The 18,236-nt window shown below is 52.1% G+C and overlaps 4 protein-coding genes across 8 annotated transcripts in view; 1 reads left to right on the top strand and 3 right to left on the bottom strand.

Annotated features, from left to right (window-relative positions):
• The window catches only part of RHOA (ras homolog family member A), a 52,990-nt gene extending 48,567 nt beyond the window's left edge, over positions 1-4,423 (bottom strand). For both annotated transcript variants that reach the window (XM_032868052.1, XM_032868051.1), the window contains exon 1: positions 4,236-4,423. The gene's annotated coding sequence lies outside the window, so the exon portion shown is untranslated. The remainder of the gene's footprint in view (positions 1-4,235) is intronic.
• A 200-nt stretch (positions 4,424-4,623) lies between these two features.
• TCTA (T cell leukemia translocation altered) lies at positions 4,624-7,958 on the top strand. Of its 3 annotated transcripts, none has more exons than XM_032868053.1 (3): positions 4,624-5,066; positions 5,341-5,443; positions 6,550-7,958. In XM_032868053.1, the coding sequence occupies exons 1-3, from the start codon at positions 4,844-4,846 to the stop codon at positions 6,590-6,592; spliced, it is 369 nt and encodes a 122-aa protein (XP_032723944.1). In that variant the 5' UTR covers positions 4,624-4,843; the 3' UTR covers positions 6,593-7,958. The 3 variants fall into 3 exon arrangements, with proteins under 3 accessions (XP_032723944.1, XP_032723945.1, XP_032723946.1); XM_032868054.1 differs by having other exon boundaries at positions 4,625-5,066; positions 5,365-5,443; XM_032868055.1 differs by having other exon boundaries at positions 4,630-5,066; positions 5,389-5,443.
• A 364-nt stretch (positions 7,959-8,322) lies between these two features.
• Positions 8,323-13,552, bottom strand: AMT (aminomethyltransferase). Of its 2 annotated transcripts, none has more exons than XM_032868046.1 (9): positions 12,831-12,920; positions 12,562-12,729; positions 11,986-12,066; positions 10,967-11,098; positions 10,479-10,557; positions 10,123-10,268; positions 9,859-10,039; positions 9,332-9,487; positions 8,323-9,231 (listed from the first exon to the last, which is right to left on the bottom strand). In XM_032868046.1, the coding sequence occupies exons 1-9, from the start codon at positions 12,918-12,920 to the stop codon at positions 9,053-9,055; spliced, it is 1,212 nt and encodes a 403-aa protein (XP_032723937.1). In that variant the 3' UTR covers positions 8,323-9,052. The 2 variants fall into 2 exon arrangements, with proteins under 2 accessions (XP_032723937.1, XP_032723938.1); XM_032868047.1 differs by lacking the exon at positions 12,831-12,920 and adding an exon at positions 13,338-13,552 and having other exon boundaries at positions 9,053-9,231.
• Positions 13,553-13,984: 432 nt separating this feature from the next.
• Positions 13,985-17,783, bottom strand: NICN1 (nicolin 1). The gene is made up of 6 exons (XM_032868049.1): positions 17,554-17,783; positions 16,205-16,381; positions 15,823-15,936; positions 15,306-15,377; positions 14,865-14,969; positions 13,985-14,790 (listed from the first exon to the last, which is right to left on the bottom strand). Exons 1-6 carry the CDS (start codon positions 17,683-17,685, stop codon positions 14,749-14,751), a joined length of 642 nt encoding a protein of 213 aa, XP_032723940.1. The 5' UTR covers positions 17,686-17,783; the 3' UTR covers positions 13,985-14,748.
• Positions 17,784-18,236: the final 453 nt, after the last annotated feature.

Below are 18,236 nucleotides of genomic sequence, written 5' to 3' on the forward strand. Positions count from 1 at the left end.
TCCTATGTAAATTAATTTTCCAACATATAATTTTCAAACACATAGCAAAGTTAAAAGAATCTTAAAATGAACACATCTAATCCTATCTCCTAGACTACCATGAACATTTGAATAACTTGTTTTATCTTTTTTTTTTTTTAAGATTTTATTTATTTATTTGACAGACAGAGATCACAAGTAGGCAGAGAGGCAGGCAGGCAGAAAGAGATGGGGAAGCAGGCTCCCTGCAGAGCAGAGAGCCTGATTCGGGGCTCGATCCCAGAACCCTGAGATCATGACCTGAGCCGAAGGCAGAGGCTTAACCCACTGAGCCACCCAGGCACCCCTGAATACTTGTTTTATCTTATTACACATTCTTCTTAATAAAGCATTACAGAGAATTACAGGCTGAAAGACAACGGTCAGAAAATCAATGGCTTCAAAAAATCAAGGTAAAGTCATTAGGTCAAGAAAAATAATTTTTTAATATCGTTGTCAGAAATGATCAGTATTAGTTTAGTGCTGGAACTCCTGGGTGGCTCAGTTAAGCGTCTGCCTTCGGCTCAGGTCATGATCCCAGATCACCACATCATGCCCCTTGCTCAGCTGAGAGAGGCTGCTTCTCCCCTTGACTGCTCTGCCTAACACTCCCCCCTGCTTGTGCTCTCTCTGTCTCTGACAAATTAGTATTTTAAAAATATATATATTAGTTTACTCTCTCAAGTCAGATTGGACTCAGATCTACTCCTATTCTTGGAGAGTGATTCTAGTTATTTAATATCAGATCCTATCATTCTTCTGCTAATGAACATCTAATGAGGGGTGCCCGGGTGGCTCAGTTGGTTAAATATCTGCCTTCGGCTTGGCTCAAGTCATGATCCCAGAGTCCTGGGATCAAGCCCTGCATCAAACCGGGCTCTCTGCTCAGCCGGGAGCCTGCTTCTCCCTCTCCCGGCCACGCCCCCTGCTTGTGTACTCTCTCTCAAATAAATAAAATCTTAAAAGAAAAGAAAAAACAAACAATGATTTCTCCTTTCAGAATAAACCCAAAGAACTTCCCATATCCTAAAGGCCCTGCATGATCTGGTCCCTACCCACCTCTCTAATTTCATTTTACCTTCCACTTCTCCATTTACTCCACTCCAAACCTTTCAGTTGTTTATGTTCTCCTCTTTCCCTTCACTTGAATAGTGAGACACTATTATAAACATGCTTAAACATATCTCCTTTATCCACCCTCTTCATTAAAGAAAAAAAAAAACTCAATCTGGGATAAACTGGCTACAATATAACAAAGTTTATCTCATATTTTGACCATTATTAACTATAAAATGTTAACTAGGATCATCTGGAGGAAGCGTCAATAAATTCAGACCAACAACCAGAATGAGCAGCTTCAATGCCTATCTGATTTTCTGTCACGACTACCATAATTATGAGTATATAAGGCCTTCACTTAATATTATAGCACCACAGATGAAAAATGAGTCATTTGAAATAGAAACACTTGAAATAGGAATTTCACGTAATTACTAACTTTAAACTACCTTGGAAATTTTAATTTATTAATCTCATAAATACTTAACAGTGAGCATATTCCCAAAGAGCACAGTATAGTAAAACACATTAACACATGTTTAAAATTTAGTTACATTAAAGTATAGGTGCAGGCTAACTAAGTTCCACTGGCCAAAGATAAAGGATAAACTGAGTGGTACGTGAAGGTAAAATAACTTTTAGGTACCTTTTACAAGTACAAATGTATGTGATTAAAATCCAGTGATTACGTACCATTTATCATTATCACTAGTGCAATTAAACCCAAAGTGCTGTCCATACAAGCTCAGCATGCCCAAATTAGTTCTCTTTAGAAGTTGAAGTATCAGTCTGTCTTCTGACAGAGTTAACATAAATCTCTCAGCTCTAGACAACTAAGAAGTCCCAAAGCAGCAACTCCTCCTCCTGTCACTGCTTGAACTATACTCCATGGACAGGAAACACCTCAAGATCTACCTGTTTTCACTCTCCTAATAAGAATCAGACTATGGGAACACTCCAACAAACTACCACCACACGCACAAGAAACTACTTACTTGATATGTGCAGTTTCTCTCCATCCCACTTCAAATCAACAGGCAAAAGAGCCCTCAGTCACATGATAACATCTTGGCCTGACCTAATTAGTTGGATTTGGAACAGTGGAGTCTGGGCCTCCCGTTGGAAGAAGTAGTTCCCTCAAGAAGACCCAAACAGCCAGGGGCTCCTGGCTGGTGCAGTCAGTTACACATCAGATCCTTGGTTTCAGCTCGGATCATGATCTTGGGGTCCTGGGATCAAGCCCCAAGTTGGCCCCAAGCTCAGGGAGGAGTCTGTTAGGCTTCTCTCTCCTTCAACCCTTCCCCACACTCTCACTCACTCTCTCTCAAATGGATAAACAAACCTTAAAACAAAACAAAAAACCAAACACCTAAAGCTACAACTAGGCAACCAAGGACCCTACATATTCATTTATGTATTTCAATCAACTGCTGCAGGACCATCCAGTTTCAGAGAGGAGAATGTTGTGAAGCTAAAGAACTGAAATTTGTTTAGAAAATGAATTTTTCAGACTCTCACAACAAATATAAAATCAGTAATACATAAAAGAAAACACTAGAAATAAGTCCTGAATTTTACCTAACTCTAAGCAAGCTGTTTGAGAGTACAAAGAAAATACCTTAAAGAGAAAATAGCTCTCACCTGCACCTGACTATATAAACAATCTTAGGTAATTTACTAAGTCTCTGGGACTCAACTTCCTCATCTGCAAATGGGGCTGCGCCACATAAGCCCTGAAAATTCCTTTTGGGTCTAAAATTCTGGATCTATGAAAAAGTTGGTGGATTCCTATTCTCTTCTTCCCTCCAGTACCAATTTTTATGAGAACAGAAGCCATAACTCTAGGACTAGTCTGACTTAAAGCAAGTTTTCTTCTATTTTGTTATGTCCCCAAGAGCCACCACTGCTCTACAAAAGTAGATCGAACTACTCTCCAATTTATCAAAAGAGATCTTTAAATAAGTTATCCTTCACAATGAGAAATTAGTCTTGTACTTACAGGCCAAACAATGTCACTTGTACCCAATGCTCATACCAGTATCTCCATCAACTTAGCCATATCTAAAGTGATAATCATGAAATGGTATATAAACATTACACATTCGGGTATCTGACACTAAACGAAAAACTCTCACCACATGTAACATTTTTAAGAAAAATTTTTAAGTATTTTTTCCCTTCAGATCTGGCAGAGAGCACTATGATCTGACTGCACACCTGCAAGAAACATTTACTTCAAAGACAAACTTAAAAACACAAAGAGAAGGAAACAAGTCACCAATATTGGTAAAAATTTTAAATCAGGACCACTAAAAAACACAAGTGAAACCAACTCTGAGGCGAAAAAAAATGCCAATTTTCCACCATAAACTATTAAACACTGTTTTGACCAAATCGATTTGAGTGCAAACAGTGCTATTTAATAAAGACGGCTTGTAACTGGGTTCAATCGGTAACTACGGACAGCTGTTTAGGTGATTCCTATCAAGGTACTAACTTAATACTAAGCAAAACTGCAAATTAATACTCTATTTCGATGTAGCACAGTTTAAATCATGAAAAAAAAAATGTTTTCAACTGGAAAATTCCCTTTTCAATACCCCAGAATCCTAACCCGTAAGATCTCAACACTACCTTACTTACACCTCTCCGGGAATACTTCATTTAAAAAGAAAATCTACCCAAAACATAACTGGACTTCACCCTGTATAAAAGAGTGATTCATGTTTCATATTCAATGTAAAAAGCCAAGATGGAGTTGTAAAGAGTTTCTTTCCCATTTCAACTCCCGACAGCCACGCGCGCTTCGCCAGGGCCGGCAGCACGGCGCGGTCTCCGGGCCCGGCTCGAAGCCCCCGCCCTGGCCGGCACAGCCTTGAGAGAGGAAGAGCCGGGGACCGCGGGCGGGTGGCTAGGGCTCCACCAGGCCTGGCGGGGCGGGGGAAGGGGCGCGGGAGGCCGCGGGGCGCGCTTCCGGGGACTGCGCGGGCGGGGCCGCCGCTTTGGGGAGCGGGGCCGGGGCAGGGGCTGGGGCCCTGGGGCAGCCGGCTGAGAGCAGCAGGTGGGGCGCGGCCTCGGCGGGGCGGCGGGCGGGCGGCCGGAAGAGTGCCGGGCGGGCCCGGGGCTCCGCGGCGCCAGGAGGGAACCCTCTCGCTCACCTTAGGCGACGACTCGCAGTCCGGTCTCTCTGCGCCGAGGATGCCTGTCCGCGAGTCGCAAGCTCGGAGACGGGCGGGTGGCTAAGGAGACGGCAGCACACTAACGAGAGAACCGACGGAGGACGGCGGGCGGCGGGCGGGGAGCAGGGAGCGCGAGCGAGCGAGGGCGGTCGGCGGCGGGAGGGCGGGGAAGCGACGTGCGCGCCCCCGCGTGCCCGCGGGCTCGAGCCAGGCCCAGTCGCGGCCTCGCGCACGCGCGCGCACTCACAGCTCAGCCACGATTGCTCAGGAGCGCGTCCACGCCCTAAAAGCAAGGCGCTTAACCAATCACTGCAGCCGCGTGGGGCATCACGGGAACTCCGGGGCTATAAAAGACCTGGTTGCTATTTTATTCTTTCCGACTCACACATCTTTTAAGTAAGTAGGGTGGGGCTGGTGCGCGTGCGCGGTTTTAGTACTCCTCCCCAAACTGCCAACTCTTCGCGCAAGCGAAGTAGGCTCCCCTTGCCTGCTTTACGCGTGCGCACTAACGGGCCTGGCCCCGGAAGACCAGACGCCTGCGCAGTGGGGGCTACAATGACAGTCCCCGGGTGGGGCATAGGCCAGTCATGGCGGAGCCTTGGTCTGGGGAGTCCTTGCAGGCTCTGCCGACTACTGTGCTGGGCGCTCTGGGCACCCTGGGCAGCGAGTTCCTGCGGGAGTGGGAGGCGCAGGACATGCGCGTGACTCTCTTCAAGCTGCTGCTACTGTGGTTGGTGTTAAGTCTCCTGGGTATCCAGCTGGCGTGGGGGTTCTACGGGAGCACGGTGACAGGGCTGTATCACCGCCCAGGTGAGGCTCCCCACCCCCACCGGACCTTACCATTGGGCTCCCCAGAACCCCCTAGACTACCACTGGTCCCCTAAGAACCTTATCACAACTTAACGCTGTACCCTGACCCATTGCCAACATGCCATTCCATGCCAGAAACCGCGGTACACCCATCACATTGTAACTTCCCTTGAAACGCCATCAGACAATACTCCTAGTCCCTTTAGGGCCTCCACGAGACTCCACTAGACAACACCACTGGCCTCTAACCTCCCCTGGGCTGATACCTGCTCAGATCCCCACCCCCTGCCTGCTGCAGCTCTGGATGTGTTCCTGCCCCCAGGTCTGGGCGGCCAGAACGGATCCACACCTGATGGCTCCACGCATTTCACTTCGTGGTGAGTACATATGTGCCCATGGCAACCCCATGCTTGGCAGGCAGAGGACACACCTGTGCTAGGGACAGGGGCAGGAAGTTCTCAGAGCAGGAGTCCACCAGTTTAGTGGCTTTTACAGCAAGCTCCAAGGCCTGCAAGTAGAGCTCAGGCTTTGAGTGACACCAGTTTGTGAACAGCCCATCAGTAGGCTGTTTGGCAACCTGTGAGACTGGTAGTGATCTCAGAGATGAAGTGGCAAGTCTGTTGGGTTCCACTCTGCTGCAGGCCCCTCAATTAGGAAGATAGGAGCCTCTGTCCTTATTGCATTATCCTAATTGCACTGACTGGCCTCATCAGGGTCAGCCTTGTCATCTGTAAAACATCAAATCACTAATCAGAGCATTCATTCAACTAATCTCTGAGCTCCTACCATATGACAGCAGCCACACTAGGTCCAAAGAACAAAGACAACCCAGGCCTTGTTTACAGGGGGAGCCAGAGATTTAAAAGGGAGGGCAGCAAAAAAAAATTAATAAATAATAAAAAATAAAAGGGAAGGGCAGAAGAGCAAGGGGTGAGGCCAGTCAGAGTTTTCTTCCAAAACAGACAGCTAAGCTGAGGGCAAAGGCTGGGGAGTGGTTAAGTGTACCAGGCCAAGAATGGATAGCACAAGAGGCAGGACAAGAACAAGCGTGTCATACTGGAAGACTAGACAAGGCTGGGACACTGTAGTCAGACGTGAAGGGACCATGAAACCCTATCCTAAATCTTGGGAAGCTACTGAAGGACTCAGAAGGCTATGGCCTGATCAAGTCTGTCTTTATAAATGCCAATAAATGGGGTCCAATAGAGAAGGCATGAGTCTAGTTAAGAGGCCTGCCACTTCCCAGGTCCTGGGCAACTGGGGAAAGACAGGAACACCACGATAAGGCAGGAACTAGGAGGAAAAACGTATCAGAGGAAAAAGGTGGGGGACCCAGTGTGGGATATGGGAACTCAGTAGAGTGGTTTAGGTTGTAGTGTGGCCTTATTCAGCCCCCCTCAGCCACTAAAGGGCTAGAAAGAGCCAATTAGGGACTGTCGGGCTGCCTGTGGAGTAACCCCTCTCTTCTCTCCATCATTTTTAGGGAAACAACAGCAAACGAACCTCTCAAAACCCACAGAGAATAAGGGAAGGCAGCAGAGGGATCTCCAGGGACATCACCGGGTCTGCTGGTTCCCACACTGGGTTCTGCTGCTACCCAGACCCAAGAGACAACGGCAGGGAGATCAGGGTTGGGGGCAGGGAGTACCCCAGTGCTTACAGGCCTGGGCCCCCACTGCCCTTGGCCTTGCCTCCAGCAGGCCCAGGCATTGGGCCAGTAAAGTTTGCCTCTACCCTGATCTGGGTGCCTTAAGGAGAAGGCATGCTCCTCCCTCCTCTCTCAGGGGTCAGCTCAGGAGAAGCGTCTGGGTTGGGGAGGCCAATAGTCCATTTTCTGCTATGGCTTGTTCTTGTCCCTTCCCATCCCCCTAGGATGTGACCCCATAGAAATTCGTCCTGAGAGGAAACCTGAGGTTGACCAGCTCTGGAATTTGTTAAGGGAAGCCTGTTTTCCCCTAAGCTCTAGGTTTCTTGAATTTGTTTTTGCTTTGTTGGCAGGGAGCCAAGGAGTTCTGGACTAGACATGGCCTTATCCTCTGTCGTTACTTAGCTGGCCATTCCAGTGTAAGGCAGGGGGAGTTGGCGCTGCCCGGACTTGGAGGCACCAAACATGCACCTCCCTGGCCCATCCAGAGCTTTCCAGATGAGTCAGGCTATGGAAATGGTCTCTTCCTGGATATGAACTCATTCATAGTCCTCTCAGTCCTTGTTGGCAAGCTGGGTGCCTGAAAGAGGTTGAGCCTCGAGGGGTGACCTTCCACCCCCACTGCTTGAAGTGCCCATGGGGTCATACCCTGCCCCCTCCCAGGGAGATACTGAGCAGTTAAGGAGGAGTGATCCTATGCCACTGTGCCCCGCAGCTTCATTGCTTCCCATCTTGACCTGGAGTTAAAGAAGCTCCATTCTAAGAAGTCACAGGCTCAACTCCTCCCCATAAGCACCATCTCAGCCCCCAAGAACCCTCAACTGGAAAGAGCCACAGGCCTGCCACCTACGCAGTGGACCACGGGAGCCTCCAAAGGTGTGGGTGGCACAATGAAGTTTCTGAAAGCAGCGTATTGCTAGAACTGCCTCCTTTCCTGAAGGCCACACTCCCAACCTGCTTCTGCTGGGCCACCAGCTACCTCAGTGTCCTGCCGCCTGCTTTCTCTATTAGAGGTCACATTTCTATCCGGCAGTCTTTGGCTAGGCCATTTTGGCAGTAGAGGTGCACTGGACGTAGGCCCACACTGAACTGGTATACGTGGACCTACTCAAGAGCTACCTTCTGGCTGGTTAGGATGACCGTTTTACAGCCCCAGCCCTACCCATTGACACCACCTCACAGAATCAGGGCCTCACATTTCACCCCCGGTTTCACTGAGGATGTGGCTTATTAAACATGGAAGTGCACTGGCTGTGTGATTATTCAGACAGGACAAGGGTGCACATGCACAGGGGAAACTGGAGCGGGAACAGTGGGGGCTACTGCCCCTCAGCACCCAGGATGCAACGATTTGCAGAGGTGGAGAGGCTCAGCTCCCTGGAGGAGCAGTGGTGAGTGCCTGACAAGGAGCGGCACTATCCTCACTAATTTTTCTAGACCCGCCCCTCTCAGGGGGAACCCACTCTGAGCCTGCCTCAGAGGCCAGGCAAGCAGGCACTGGGCTGGCACCCCAGGAACCATGTAGCCAAAGGACAATGAAGCTAGAGACTAGCAAGCAAGAAGAGGAGGAAGCTCGTTTAATGTGTTGTTTTTGTTTTTGTTTTGTTTTTTTTAGAAGTCAGCGGAGTCCAGAATGGGCCCTGGGGGCAAAGGTCAGCCAGGGTAAGTCAAGTCTAGAAGGAGGCCCTGCCTGTCCTACAACAGCCCTGAGGCTCAGGACAGGTGGTGAGCCCGGCATGGTTTGCTACTGGGCAGCAGGCTGGGCTAACTTGGGAATGTGGAAGAGTGAGTCTGTGCCTCCTCAGCTGTCCCCGAGTTTACACAGGCACAGCAGCCCTACAGGGCCAACCCTCGGTGAGTCAGGAATCATTCCTACCCAGGGCAAGGCAGAGGTTTGCATTCATGGAAAGTAAACTGAAGAAGATGGCTGGCACTACCCAATGTAATAACCCCTCTGCAGCGTGAGAAACCATGGTGAGGTAGGCTGGGCAGGCTCTATCCCCTCCCTAAAAATGTCAGCCTCTGCTCCACAGCCAGCACCTGGCAGAGTGGAAGGGAGAGATGCCAGAAAGCTTCTCGTAACCCTCCGGGAGGCAGACAAGAATGGGGTCGGTGGGGGCACAGACTAACATTGCATGAGCTGGTCCTTGCTCAGAAATGGGGTCTCGAAGTTGGAGAGGCACATGAGGGGGTAGGATTGGTGGGATGGGCCCCCCCTCAACCAGACAACCAGAATCAACCTCCGTCCCAGTGTATTCAGCCTCAGTTTTGTGACTAACCCTTACAGAATGTCCTCCAGGTCCAGGCTCCTAGATGGGAGAGGCCCTGCCCCAAGCCACTTTCACTTGAGGGTATAGTAATTTGTGGTCACAAAGGGCATCTTGCTGACCACGGCCACTTGCTGCTTCCGCCGCACCTCTACCAGCAACGGGGTCCCTGGCCGGCTATACTCACTGGGCACATAACCCATGGCCACATTCTTCTTCAGGCAGGGAGAGGGGCAGCCACTGGTCACAGTACCTGTGTGAGCAGAGGTCGTATGTCAGCATCACCATGCCAGTCCAATGCCCACCCTCCTGGGGAAGGAACAAGGGCTCTCCAACTTCCCTGGTCCACCTACCAATCACAGTGCCCTCTGTATTCAGGATGGGGCTGTGCGCCCGCATTGGTGCCCCCTCGCACATTAACCCCACACGTCTCCTCTGCACCTTGCCCTTCAGCTGAGCAACAATGACTGAGGCTCCAGGGAAGTCCATGGCGGCTCGGCGGCGCTTCCCTGAAGCATGACACACTGGGATTAAGCCACAGTCCATAGACCCCTGGCCACAGGAGGTCTTCCTTACAGGGACCCCAAAGTAACATCCAGCCAGCAGTGACACCCCTTTGCTCAGGCTCCCCAAAGCCCCATTCCTCCCTGCCATGCAGTCAGCCACCCACATCCTGTCCCCAGGTCTTAGAGGCTGTGCTGCCCACCTCAGCCGGCTGAAGATCCTGAGCGTGTAATGGGCAAAGGTGTAGTGGCACCTTCAGGGAAAGGAGGCTTAGGGAGACTGAGTCACGGGCTCCAGGGTACACAGCCTTGGGAGCAGTCATGGGCTGGCCACACCAGCCTCCAGGATTCTATCCCTGAGTGCCAGCCCAACTCACCCAATGTCCAGCTGAGGCTGCCTTCCACAGGCGTGGTGTGGTCATCGATGTCATTCCCATAGAGGCAGAGGCCTGCCTCCAGGCGCAGGCTGTCCCGGGCCGCCAGTCCCGCCAGCTTCACCTCTGGGTTTTCCAGCAGAGCTGTTGCCAGGCGGACTGCCGCCACCGCCGGCACCGAGATCTGCATGAGACACCATAGAGCAGGTGGGCAATGGCTCCACAGTCTTGTCCCCTGCAATACCCTACACCCACTTCTTGACCTACCTCCACACCATCCTCTCCTGTGTAGCCGCAGCGGGTTACACGGCAGTCAGACACACCAAACACCTCCATCACAGCACTGGTCATGAAGGGCAATTTCCTCAGGTCCTCTGCTATGCCGGCCTGCAACACCTGCGCCGCTGTGGGGCCTGGGCCCAGGGAACCAGTGACCCAGAGTCCAGGTCCTGGACATAGGGAAGGCCTAATTCCAAACTTAGACTTATGGCCCACAAATAGCACACCATCCATACCTAGGGCCCACTCTGGCCTGCTATTCCTTCTGGAATGGCCCCTGTGCCGAGCAGTCAAAAAAGCCAGCGAGGCAAAGGTCGGCTCCAACCCCAGCCTGGCCTGCTCACCTTGCAGGGCTAGTAAGGCATTCTCCACCACCTCCAGGCTCACGTCCCTGCCCACGTTCTGAAACTCCCTGACCTTGTCCTGAAAGGAAAGACACAAACACCGCATCAGCTTCTGGGACCACTTACTGAGTACCTACGGCAGGCTGGGAGCTGAAAAGCTGGGCAGAGTAGGCTGGTTCCCATCTTACAAGGTTATATAACTAAGTGGTAGGAATGACCCAAGCCCGGGTCTGTCCGTGTTCACATTGGGCTCTGGCTTCCACCTTCACCAGAGGATGCTCGCCTGGGAGCCGTGGCCAGTCTTCCCTGCTCTACTCTCCCATCACTGAAACCTGGCATTCTCCATGGAGGGCCCACTCTGGCCTGCTATTCACTCACTCAAAGAGGTATGATCTGAGCCCCTTGTCCCTGCCAGGTCTGTTCTGGACAGCAAGGATGCTGCTCTGTGAGCAAAGAAGACAGGGTACCTAGAAACAGAGGGGCTGTACCTGCATGAGAGCCAAGTCCTTGTCCCAGCAGCCAGCGTTGGACACCACATACAGGTAGCCCTCGGAGGTGCTGGTCACAATCAAGTCATCTAAAATGCCTCCAGCCTCATTGGTAAACAGCGACAGTGTCCCCTAGTGCCAAAGTGGAACATCTTTGCCTCCAGGTCCAGGAGGCCCAGGTCAAGTATGAGTCACACTCACTCCTGGACACACACAGCCACCACCAATTCATGAACCCTCAGGCAAAGGGCTGGGAGGGGAGGAGGGGCAAGGAGGAAGGCTAGGTAAGCGCAGGCCCTTGCCCAGCCCAGGATTTGGATCCTCATGCACCGACAAAGTTTTTTACCCCTTCCCCATCTTCGGAGACCTCCCTGATCTGGTGGGGCCTCTGCACTTCTCCCCACTCAGTACTGAGAGCCCCATTTCACACTTAATCCAGGGTATCTAGGACTCGCTGCTTCATCCCACCCAGACCTGAGACAACTCAGTCCATGCCCCAAACCCCAAAACAGAGACTTCAAAGTCCATCTTGATGATACCATGAGTGCCACAGCAATATGCCAAAATACTGTGAGGCTGGCCTCACAAGCCTCCCCACTGGATGGATGGAGCCTGAGGTTGAGAGATCACATGAATCACCTGGGAATCTTGTTAAAACACAGGTTCTGATTCAGCAGGTCTGGAGCAGGGCCTGAGTGTATTCCTAAGAAGCTCTTGGTAATGGCGAGGCTGCTAATTTAGGGGCTACCTTTGCATTGCAAGGCGTTTGACAGCATGGAAGGCCACAAACCAGGGCATAAACCTGGGTTTCTGGCTTCCCAGCCTGATCTGGTAAGGATGGAATAAGCCCCCTCCCTGCAGATAACTGGACGTCGGGACATACCCAGGGACCCCATCGCCCAAGACCACAAGCCCCGGGAAGCTGTGTCTGAGTCACTGCTGCACCCCCACCCCTCCCATTTGCTGGCTCAAGACTAAGAACACCCACTGAGCAGAAATACAAGAGAAGAGGGGCCCACCTGGTTTGGCTTTAACTCTGCAATATCTCCAACCACTAGACTCTCCATTAGCTTCACTCGGTCACAACCAAGTATCTTGGTCTGGGAAAGAGATCAAAAACCTCATGCCACTGGGCAAGGACTGCCCACAGTCCCGTCCAACCCAGCCAAAATGCCTGAGCAGTCCTTTGACTCTGCAGGTGGCAGAGCCCCACCTGACTCCCCTACGTCCCCCAACACAGGAGAGGGTGCAATGGAGGAGGTTAGGGAACTTGAAAAGGTCCAGCACCACCCTGAATTATCCTTTTTCCAAACCAACACCCAGGAGAGTCGATGGGAATGGGTGCCAGCCCTGGGGAACCCGGGACACAGAGGCACACCACTGAGTGGGAGCAGGCTTAAGAGATTAAAGAAGAGACAACCAAGAGACCCACTGAGTTAATTTCCTGGGGGCCACAGTCTAGTACACCGGAGACCTCCACCTCTTCTGCGAGGATGGTGGCCCTTGGAATCCAGCTTCCCACAAAGCCGAGGGTTGCTCCACTGTAGATGGGGAGGAAGCCCTGACTGGGCAGCCGGCGTGCTCCCCTGGCTCACCTGCAGCATGTGGGACACATCAAAGAGCGAGCAATGCCGGCGTGTGTGCAGGTGTGAGTCAACGTGACTGTCCCGGTATTGCACAGGCAGACTCCAGCCTGCAAACGCCACCATCTTCCCGCCATGAGCCAGGTGGAAGTCATAGAGTGGTGTCCTGCGGAGTACGTCCTGCGGGTGTCTGGGTTAAGGGCCACCAGTGTCCCGACCTCCACCCTCCTCCCTCCCCCACCTCCAAAACTGGCACCCTCCCCCGGCACCCTCGATCCCACCTGTGCGCAACTGAACGGACGGCCCAGGGCCGACGGGAGCGCCTGCAGCCGCAAGCCCAGATGGGCCACCATGCTCACTGCCCGCTGCATTGTTGCCCGCAACTGGTGCGGCCGGCACACAGAGGCCACCACGCTGCCAGGCACGCTGGGAGATGTAGTCCCAGCTCTGCTTGCACAGGTCTCTCTCCCACAAAGGGGATCAGAAGGGGCGGGCAGCCCCAAAGGCAGGCCGCCCCAAGGGCAGGCGGGGCTTTAGGGCAGTGCACAGGGACTCAAAGCTGTAGGGAAAGAGCCGCAGGCGCTTCTAGTTGATCTTCCAGGGCCGATTAGGCTGTCCAAACCAGTTAAGCTGCTCAGAGACAGAGCTGGGGGCTAGGCCTCCCCTTGCGGACAGCCCTGCCTCCAAAAGGTCAAAGTTCTATCAAGGGCCAAAAGGCCTGAATTGCATATTCGGGACAAGAGGAGTGTAGGGTCACATGGGAGGAGGGGAGAGGGTGGAGAGGACACAGGAGGGTGGAGCTAGCCTGGCAGGCTGAGCACCTCAGCAATCCCGCCTCTAGTGAGGGTCTCCAGCTTTCCCACTGGGAAGACACAGGCAGCCAGCAGTCACGCATTCCACAAGTATTTATTGATCTTGCTGCACATTAGGGCCTGTGCTGGGTATCAATGAAGGGCAGTCCCTTCAACCAACCCCAGGGACCTCTCCACACTCTTACACACTATATCCCTAGGGACCTCCCCCCCACTCTCTTAGAGAGACACACACACACACACATTCTCTCAATCTCACACATGCACTCTCTCTGAGGGGTGCTACTCCCTGAGCACAGGATTGTGGTCATTACCCTCTTAGCAAAAGCTGAACAGGGCTAAGTAAATCACCCTGCAGGCAACACCTGCAAGAATTCTGGTAAGAGCAGAGTGGCCACCAGAAGGGGTCTGATCTTCCTCCAGAAAGCTGTTGAGCCACACAAATGTCCAACTTCCCAGGTCTAGCACAAGTAACAGTACTGCTGCATCATAGCCCCTGGGGGCAAAGATAGGAAAAAATGGAAAAGGAAGTTTTTCTCGTAAGGGCAGCCTGCCTTATTCAGCAGCAGGCATGGGGTTGTAGCAGAACTCAGCCTCTTAAAAGACACCTGGGACAGCGCTCACCTGGACCCACACCTCTCTTTTATCATAGAGAATGATTCCTGGAAGGGGGTAGCTGGGAGAATGGACAAGGATGTGCTTTGGGCACAAAGGTCACAGAACTCATTCTCAGACTTCAGCCTTGCCAGAGGCATCTGCCCAGCTTGGACAGGCAGACCCATTTGGACACACATCGAGGAGCCAGCTCAGAGACCAAGGGGTTCAGGCTGCCCAAATCTCCAGCTTTGCTCCCTAGGTGGGCAGGAGTGAAGACCAGAAATTTCTTCTTAGGGGCATAACACAAAGGGAAAGAAGACCACTAGAGGGCGCAGAAAGAAGAAATGGGCTCCTGTTTTTTCCCTCGTTTCCAAAGTTAAGTGAGTGTAAAGGCTGTAGCAGCCTTCCAGCAATAGTGAGAGCACGCTTAGTAGATCACCCCAACCCAGTGCACTCAGGGTGAAGCAGCAGGCTGGAGACTGGAGTGTGCATGTTGGCCGGAGGAGCAGAGGACACAAGGAGAATCTTAGTAAGTAGAACTGAAGTGTTTTTAGGGTAGTAAAAGGAGTTTCAGGTTGCAGTCGGATGAGGACAGGGTACACCCCTGCCGAGAGCTCATGCTGAAGCAACACAGTGAGCCCCCAGGAATCTTGAATCTGTGAACCTGGCCCAGACTCAGTGGACATGCAGGCAACACTCGGAATGCACAGGGAAATCACTTCAGCCTCTGGTGGCCCAAACCGGGTCTGGGTGGGCACGGAAGGCCAACGTCTTGGCTAACAGCCACGGTTCAAGTGTAGGAGAGCAAGTTCAGGTCATAACAGCCATCCACCTGCAACACAAAAGACCATGAGATCTGACCCGCTCAGAGCAACGGGAACGAAGCAGAGGGAAGAGATCACTCACATCAAAGCGGCCGATCCTTGTGGAGGTGTGACTGGCCCGGATCATCTCTGTCAACGCCCACATCTGCTGCACCTCGGAGGATACCCTGCTGGGGTCTGGGAGACCCTGCTCCAGAAGGAGGGGTCAGTGGCCATGGGTATCTCCCCAGCAGTGCCCTTAAAGCTCCAGAGAGGCCAAGTTGGGCTATGCAGCCCACCAAGGGAGACCAGAAACATTCCCAGATGACTTGTGAAACATGAGGTTGGGACCCAATGTGCGGGAGGCTGCCCAGCCCCACTGAGAGATGCCTCAAAGCCCATGGACCACCCAAGAGGAAGATGGCACAGAGTGAATGAAGGGCCCTGGGTCCAGCCTCAGATTCTTGTAGAAAGGGGCCCACCTGAGCCCGTGCTGGACACGAGAGCTTTGCACACATGGTTCTGACCCACGATGAGGGCTTACCTCAATGAGGGGAGCAGGCTGCTCACAAGGCACTGGGTGGGAGAGCCACTTGGGGAAGGTCATGGAGGAGCTCTGCAAAGCAAAGGCATACTCCCCTAAAGGAGACAGAGTGGAAAAGCCCAAAGACCAGATTCCCTGGTCCTCAGAGAAGACAGTAGGGCACCTGAGCCTCAGATACTGAGAAAAGCCTGTTCAGAGGTCCATGAAGTCCAAGGGGCCATCAGACTACCTAAGAGCTTAGAGACTACTTAAACTTTTCTGCAATGCAGAAGGCCCCAGGAACAGAAGTATCTCCCAGTACCTGAAGGCTCAAGCTCTGAGAGAGGTAGGTAGCCTCAAAAGTTCAGGGGTATGAGGACATGACCTCTCTTCTCACCCTTAGCTTCCAGTATTCCCTCCTGGCTAATTTCCTTCTGAGTCTTGTTGTCCACTCCCGACCCCACACCCAGCTCTCCTAGACATAGCTAAGAGCCTTCTAGGGAAAGGGCCAACCAACAGCTCTGAGCTGGTCACTTACCTTTGGTCCCTGCTGGTAAATCTGCAGTTCCTCCACTGTGAAAGACACCCACAGTGGTGATGGCTGTCGAAGAATCAGGCGCAGCTCCAGTACTCTGGCCATGTCACACAGCATCTGACATAGATACACACACACACACACACACACACAAGGACCCAGCAAGGCCCGAGCTCACTGCCCAAGAGCCTCCCAACCAGCAATGAGCCAAGATGCTGCCTCCCCAGGCCTTTAGAAAGGAAAAAAAAAAAAACAGTAATCCCTCCAAGGTGCAAGCCCAGGCCAGACCTGCCTTCCTTCTTCCCTCCAGGTATCCTGGCCCAATCCCCAATCCCCCTGTGAGCCCTCCTCTGGACTTCCCCAGCCATGCTGAGTCCCAGCTGACCTGGTGCTTAAACAACGATATATACTCCTGGGCTCCCTCCTCACTGTGTGGGTCGGGCATGAGGCAGTAGTCCCGCAGGCAGGTCACCCATTTGGGTGGGGTGAGCGTTGAGGTGTGCTGGCGAACACGGATGCTCAGAAAGGCTGTGTAGTAATTCTTAAACATGATCTCCTGTAACTAGAGCGCACACAACCCACCATGACAAATCAGACCCAGGCCCAGGGCCTGAGAGGCTCAAACATACCATCTTCTCCTCCCCTTAGGAATGTATTCTTCCACCAATCTAACAATTTCAACAAACATCCACTGGGGCCCAAAGACAATTTCACTCTCCTAGAAGAGCTCACAGTCCAAAGGAGCAGGTCATGCAAATAATCAATGACCGTAAATCTTCTCACAGGTCTAAGATGCTGCCAGAACCCTAACTCTGGAGGAGGCAGAAAAATGTACAAATGAGGCCTCAAGAAGGAGTTCACCAAGTGGACCGGAAAAGAGAGAGTGTAAAAGTAACATAAGCAAAGGGGCACCAAAGGTTGAGGAAACCTGGCCCATTCCTGAAACCACAGTGATTCAGCCTGACTACAGTAATCCTCATCACTGCACATTCATCAGAATCACCCAAATAAGTTGTTGTTTTTACTATAGATGTACAGGCTCCACCCCAAACCTACTGAATCAATATTTACAGGGTTGAGCCCTATAGTGAAGTTTCGAAGCTTATGGTAAGGAACAGCTTGGAAGAGGACCACACACCACAGGACAAAGTGCATGGGGTCAAAAGGCAGGCAGGGCACAAATGGCTCCAAATGCCAAGCCATTAGAAAGTGGACTTTGTCCTCTGTGCTGAGGTCTTGTAGTGTCAGTCACTCTCGTAGTGTCAGCCAGCAGATGTGGACCGGAAACTGGAGACTGGAAACTGAAGCCATTGGGATGATCCCGATGAGGAATGCGCTTTACCTGACCTCCAGCAGGGACTGTAGGGAACGCGCAAGAGGCAAGTTTTGGGGTAACGCATTGTCTAATGATCCCCAACCCAGTGGCCAGGAACAAAATGATCTTTCACGTCTCCCTGGTTCACAATTGCATTTCCACCATCATCCTACTTCCTTGGCACTTCTACGCTTGCCCTGTTCTGGACATGGGGAAGAGATGTTGAAGAGAACAGGACAGAAAACGGCAGTCTCGTAAATATGTGTTAACTGAAGTAATAAATAAATGGTTAACTGATTTGCAAGGGCAGGACACCGCAGAGGCTTTCGGTAAAAAATTAAATAAATGCCTGGAACACGCCCGAGTTCCCAGGTTAGCCCCGCCCAGGGGTCCCGGTCGTGCCCACGGGGCTTGCTCACCTCGAAGGGCGCGACGCTGGGGAAGGTGACGTCGATGACCAGCACACCAGGCCGGCCTTGGGAAGTTCGCACGTCGCCCACCTGCAGGGCCACGGTGCCTTTCACATGGCAGGGCACCGACACGCGGGACATAGTTTCAGCTGCCTCGACCAAGCCCAACTGCCGCTCCTGGCCCCCGCAGTAACTGGCCCTTCCCGGCGTCCCCAGCAGAGCCCGAAAGAACTACAACTCCCGGAGAGACTCGCGCTGAGTCAGCCCAGCCAATTATTGATGCTCTGGGCCGGCCGGGAGTCGGAAGTGCTTGAGGAAGTGCTCCTTCAGCCAATCATGGCGCGAGCCTTCGAGAGCGGTGAGCCCTGCCCAGAAACGTCTGAGACTGGCGGAATGGAAGAGATCCTGGCCGGTCTCCGCGGGCCAAATCTTGCTCCGCTAGTACCTCTTTGCAGGGCGGTGGTTGGTTAAATCATATAAGAGCACTAATGAGCATAGGGCCCGGCAGACATTGATCGCAAAAATAGGTGTGAACACTCCTCCCGCTTTTTAATGGACAAAGGATTTGAACAGATAATTCACAAAAGAATATAAATAGCGAAAAAACACATGAAAAGATGCTTGATACGATTATTCATCAGGGACGTTCTAATCAGAACTCCCACAACCCCACCGAACAGGTTAAAATTAAA

This window comes from Lontra canadensis, unplaced genomic scaffold, assembly GCF_010015895.1.
Source record: "Lontra canadensis isolate GAN:19392208 unplaced genomic scaffold, GSC_riverotter_1.0 scaffold35, whole genome shotgun sequence".
In the NCBI taxonomy this organism is placed as follows: domain Eukaryota; kingdom Metazoa; phylum Chordata; class Mammalia; order Carnivora; family Mustelidae; genus Lontra; species Lontra canadensis.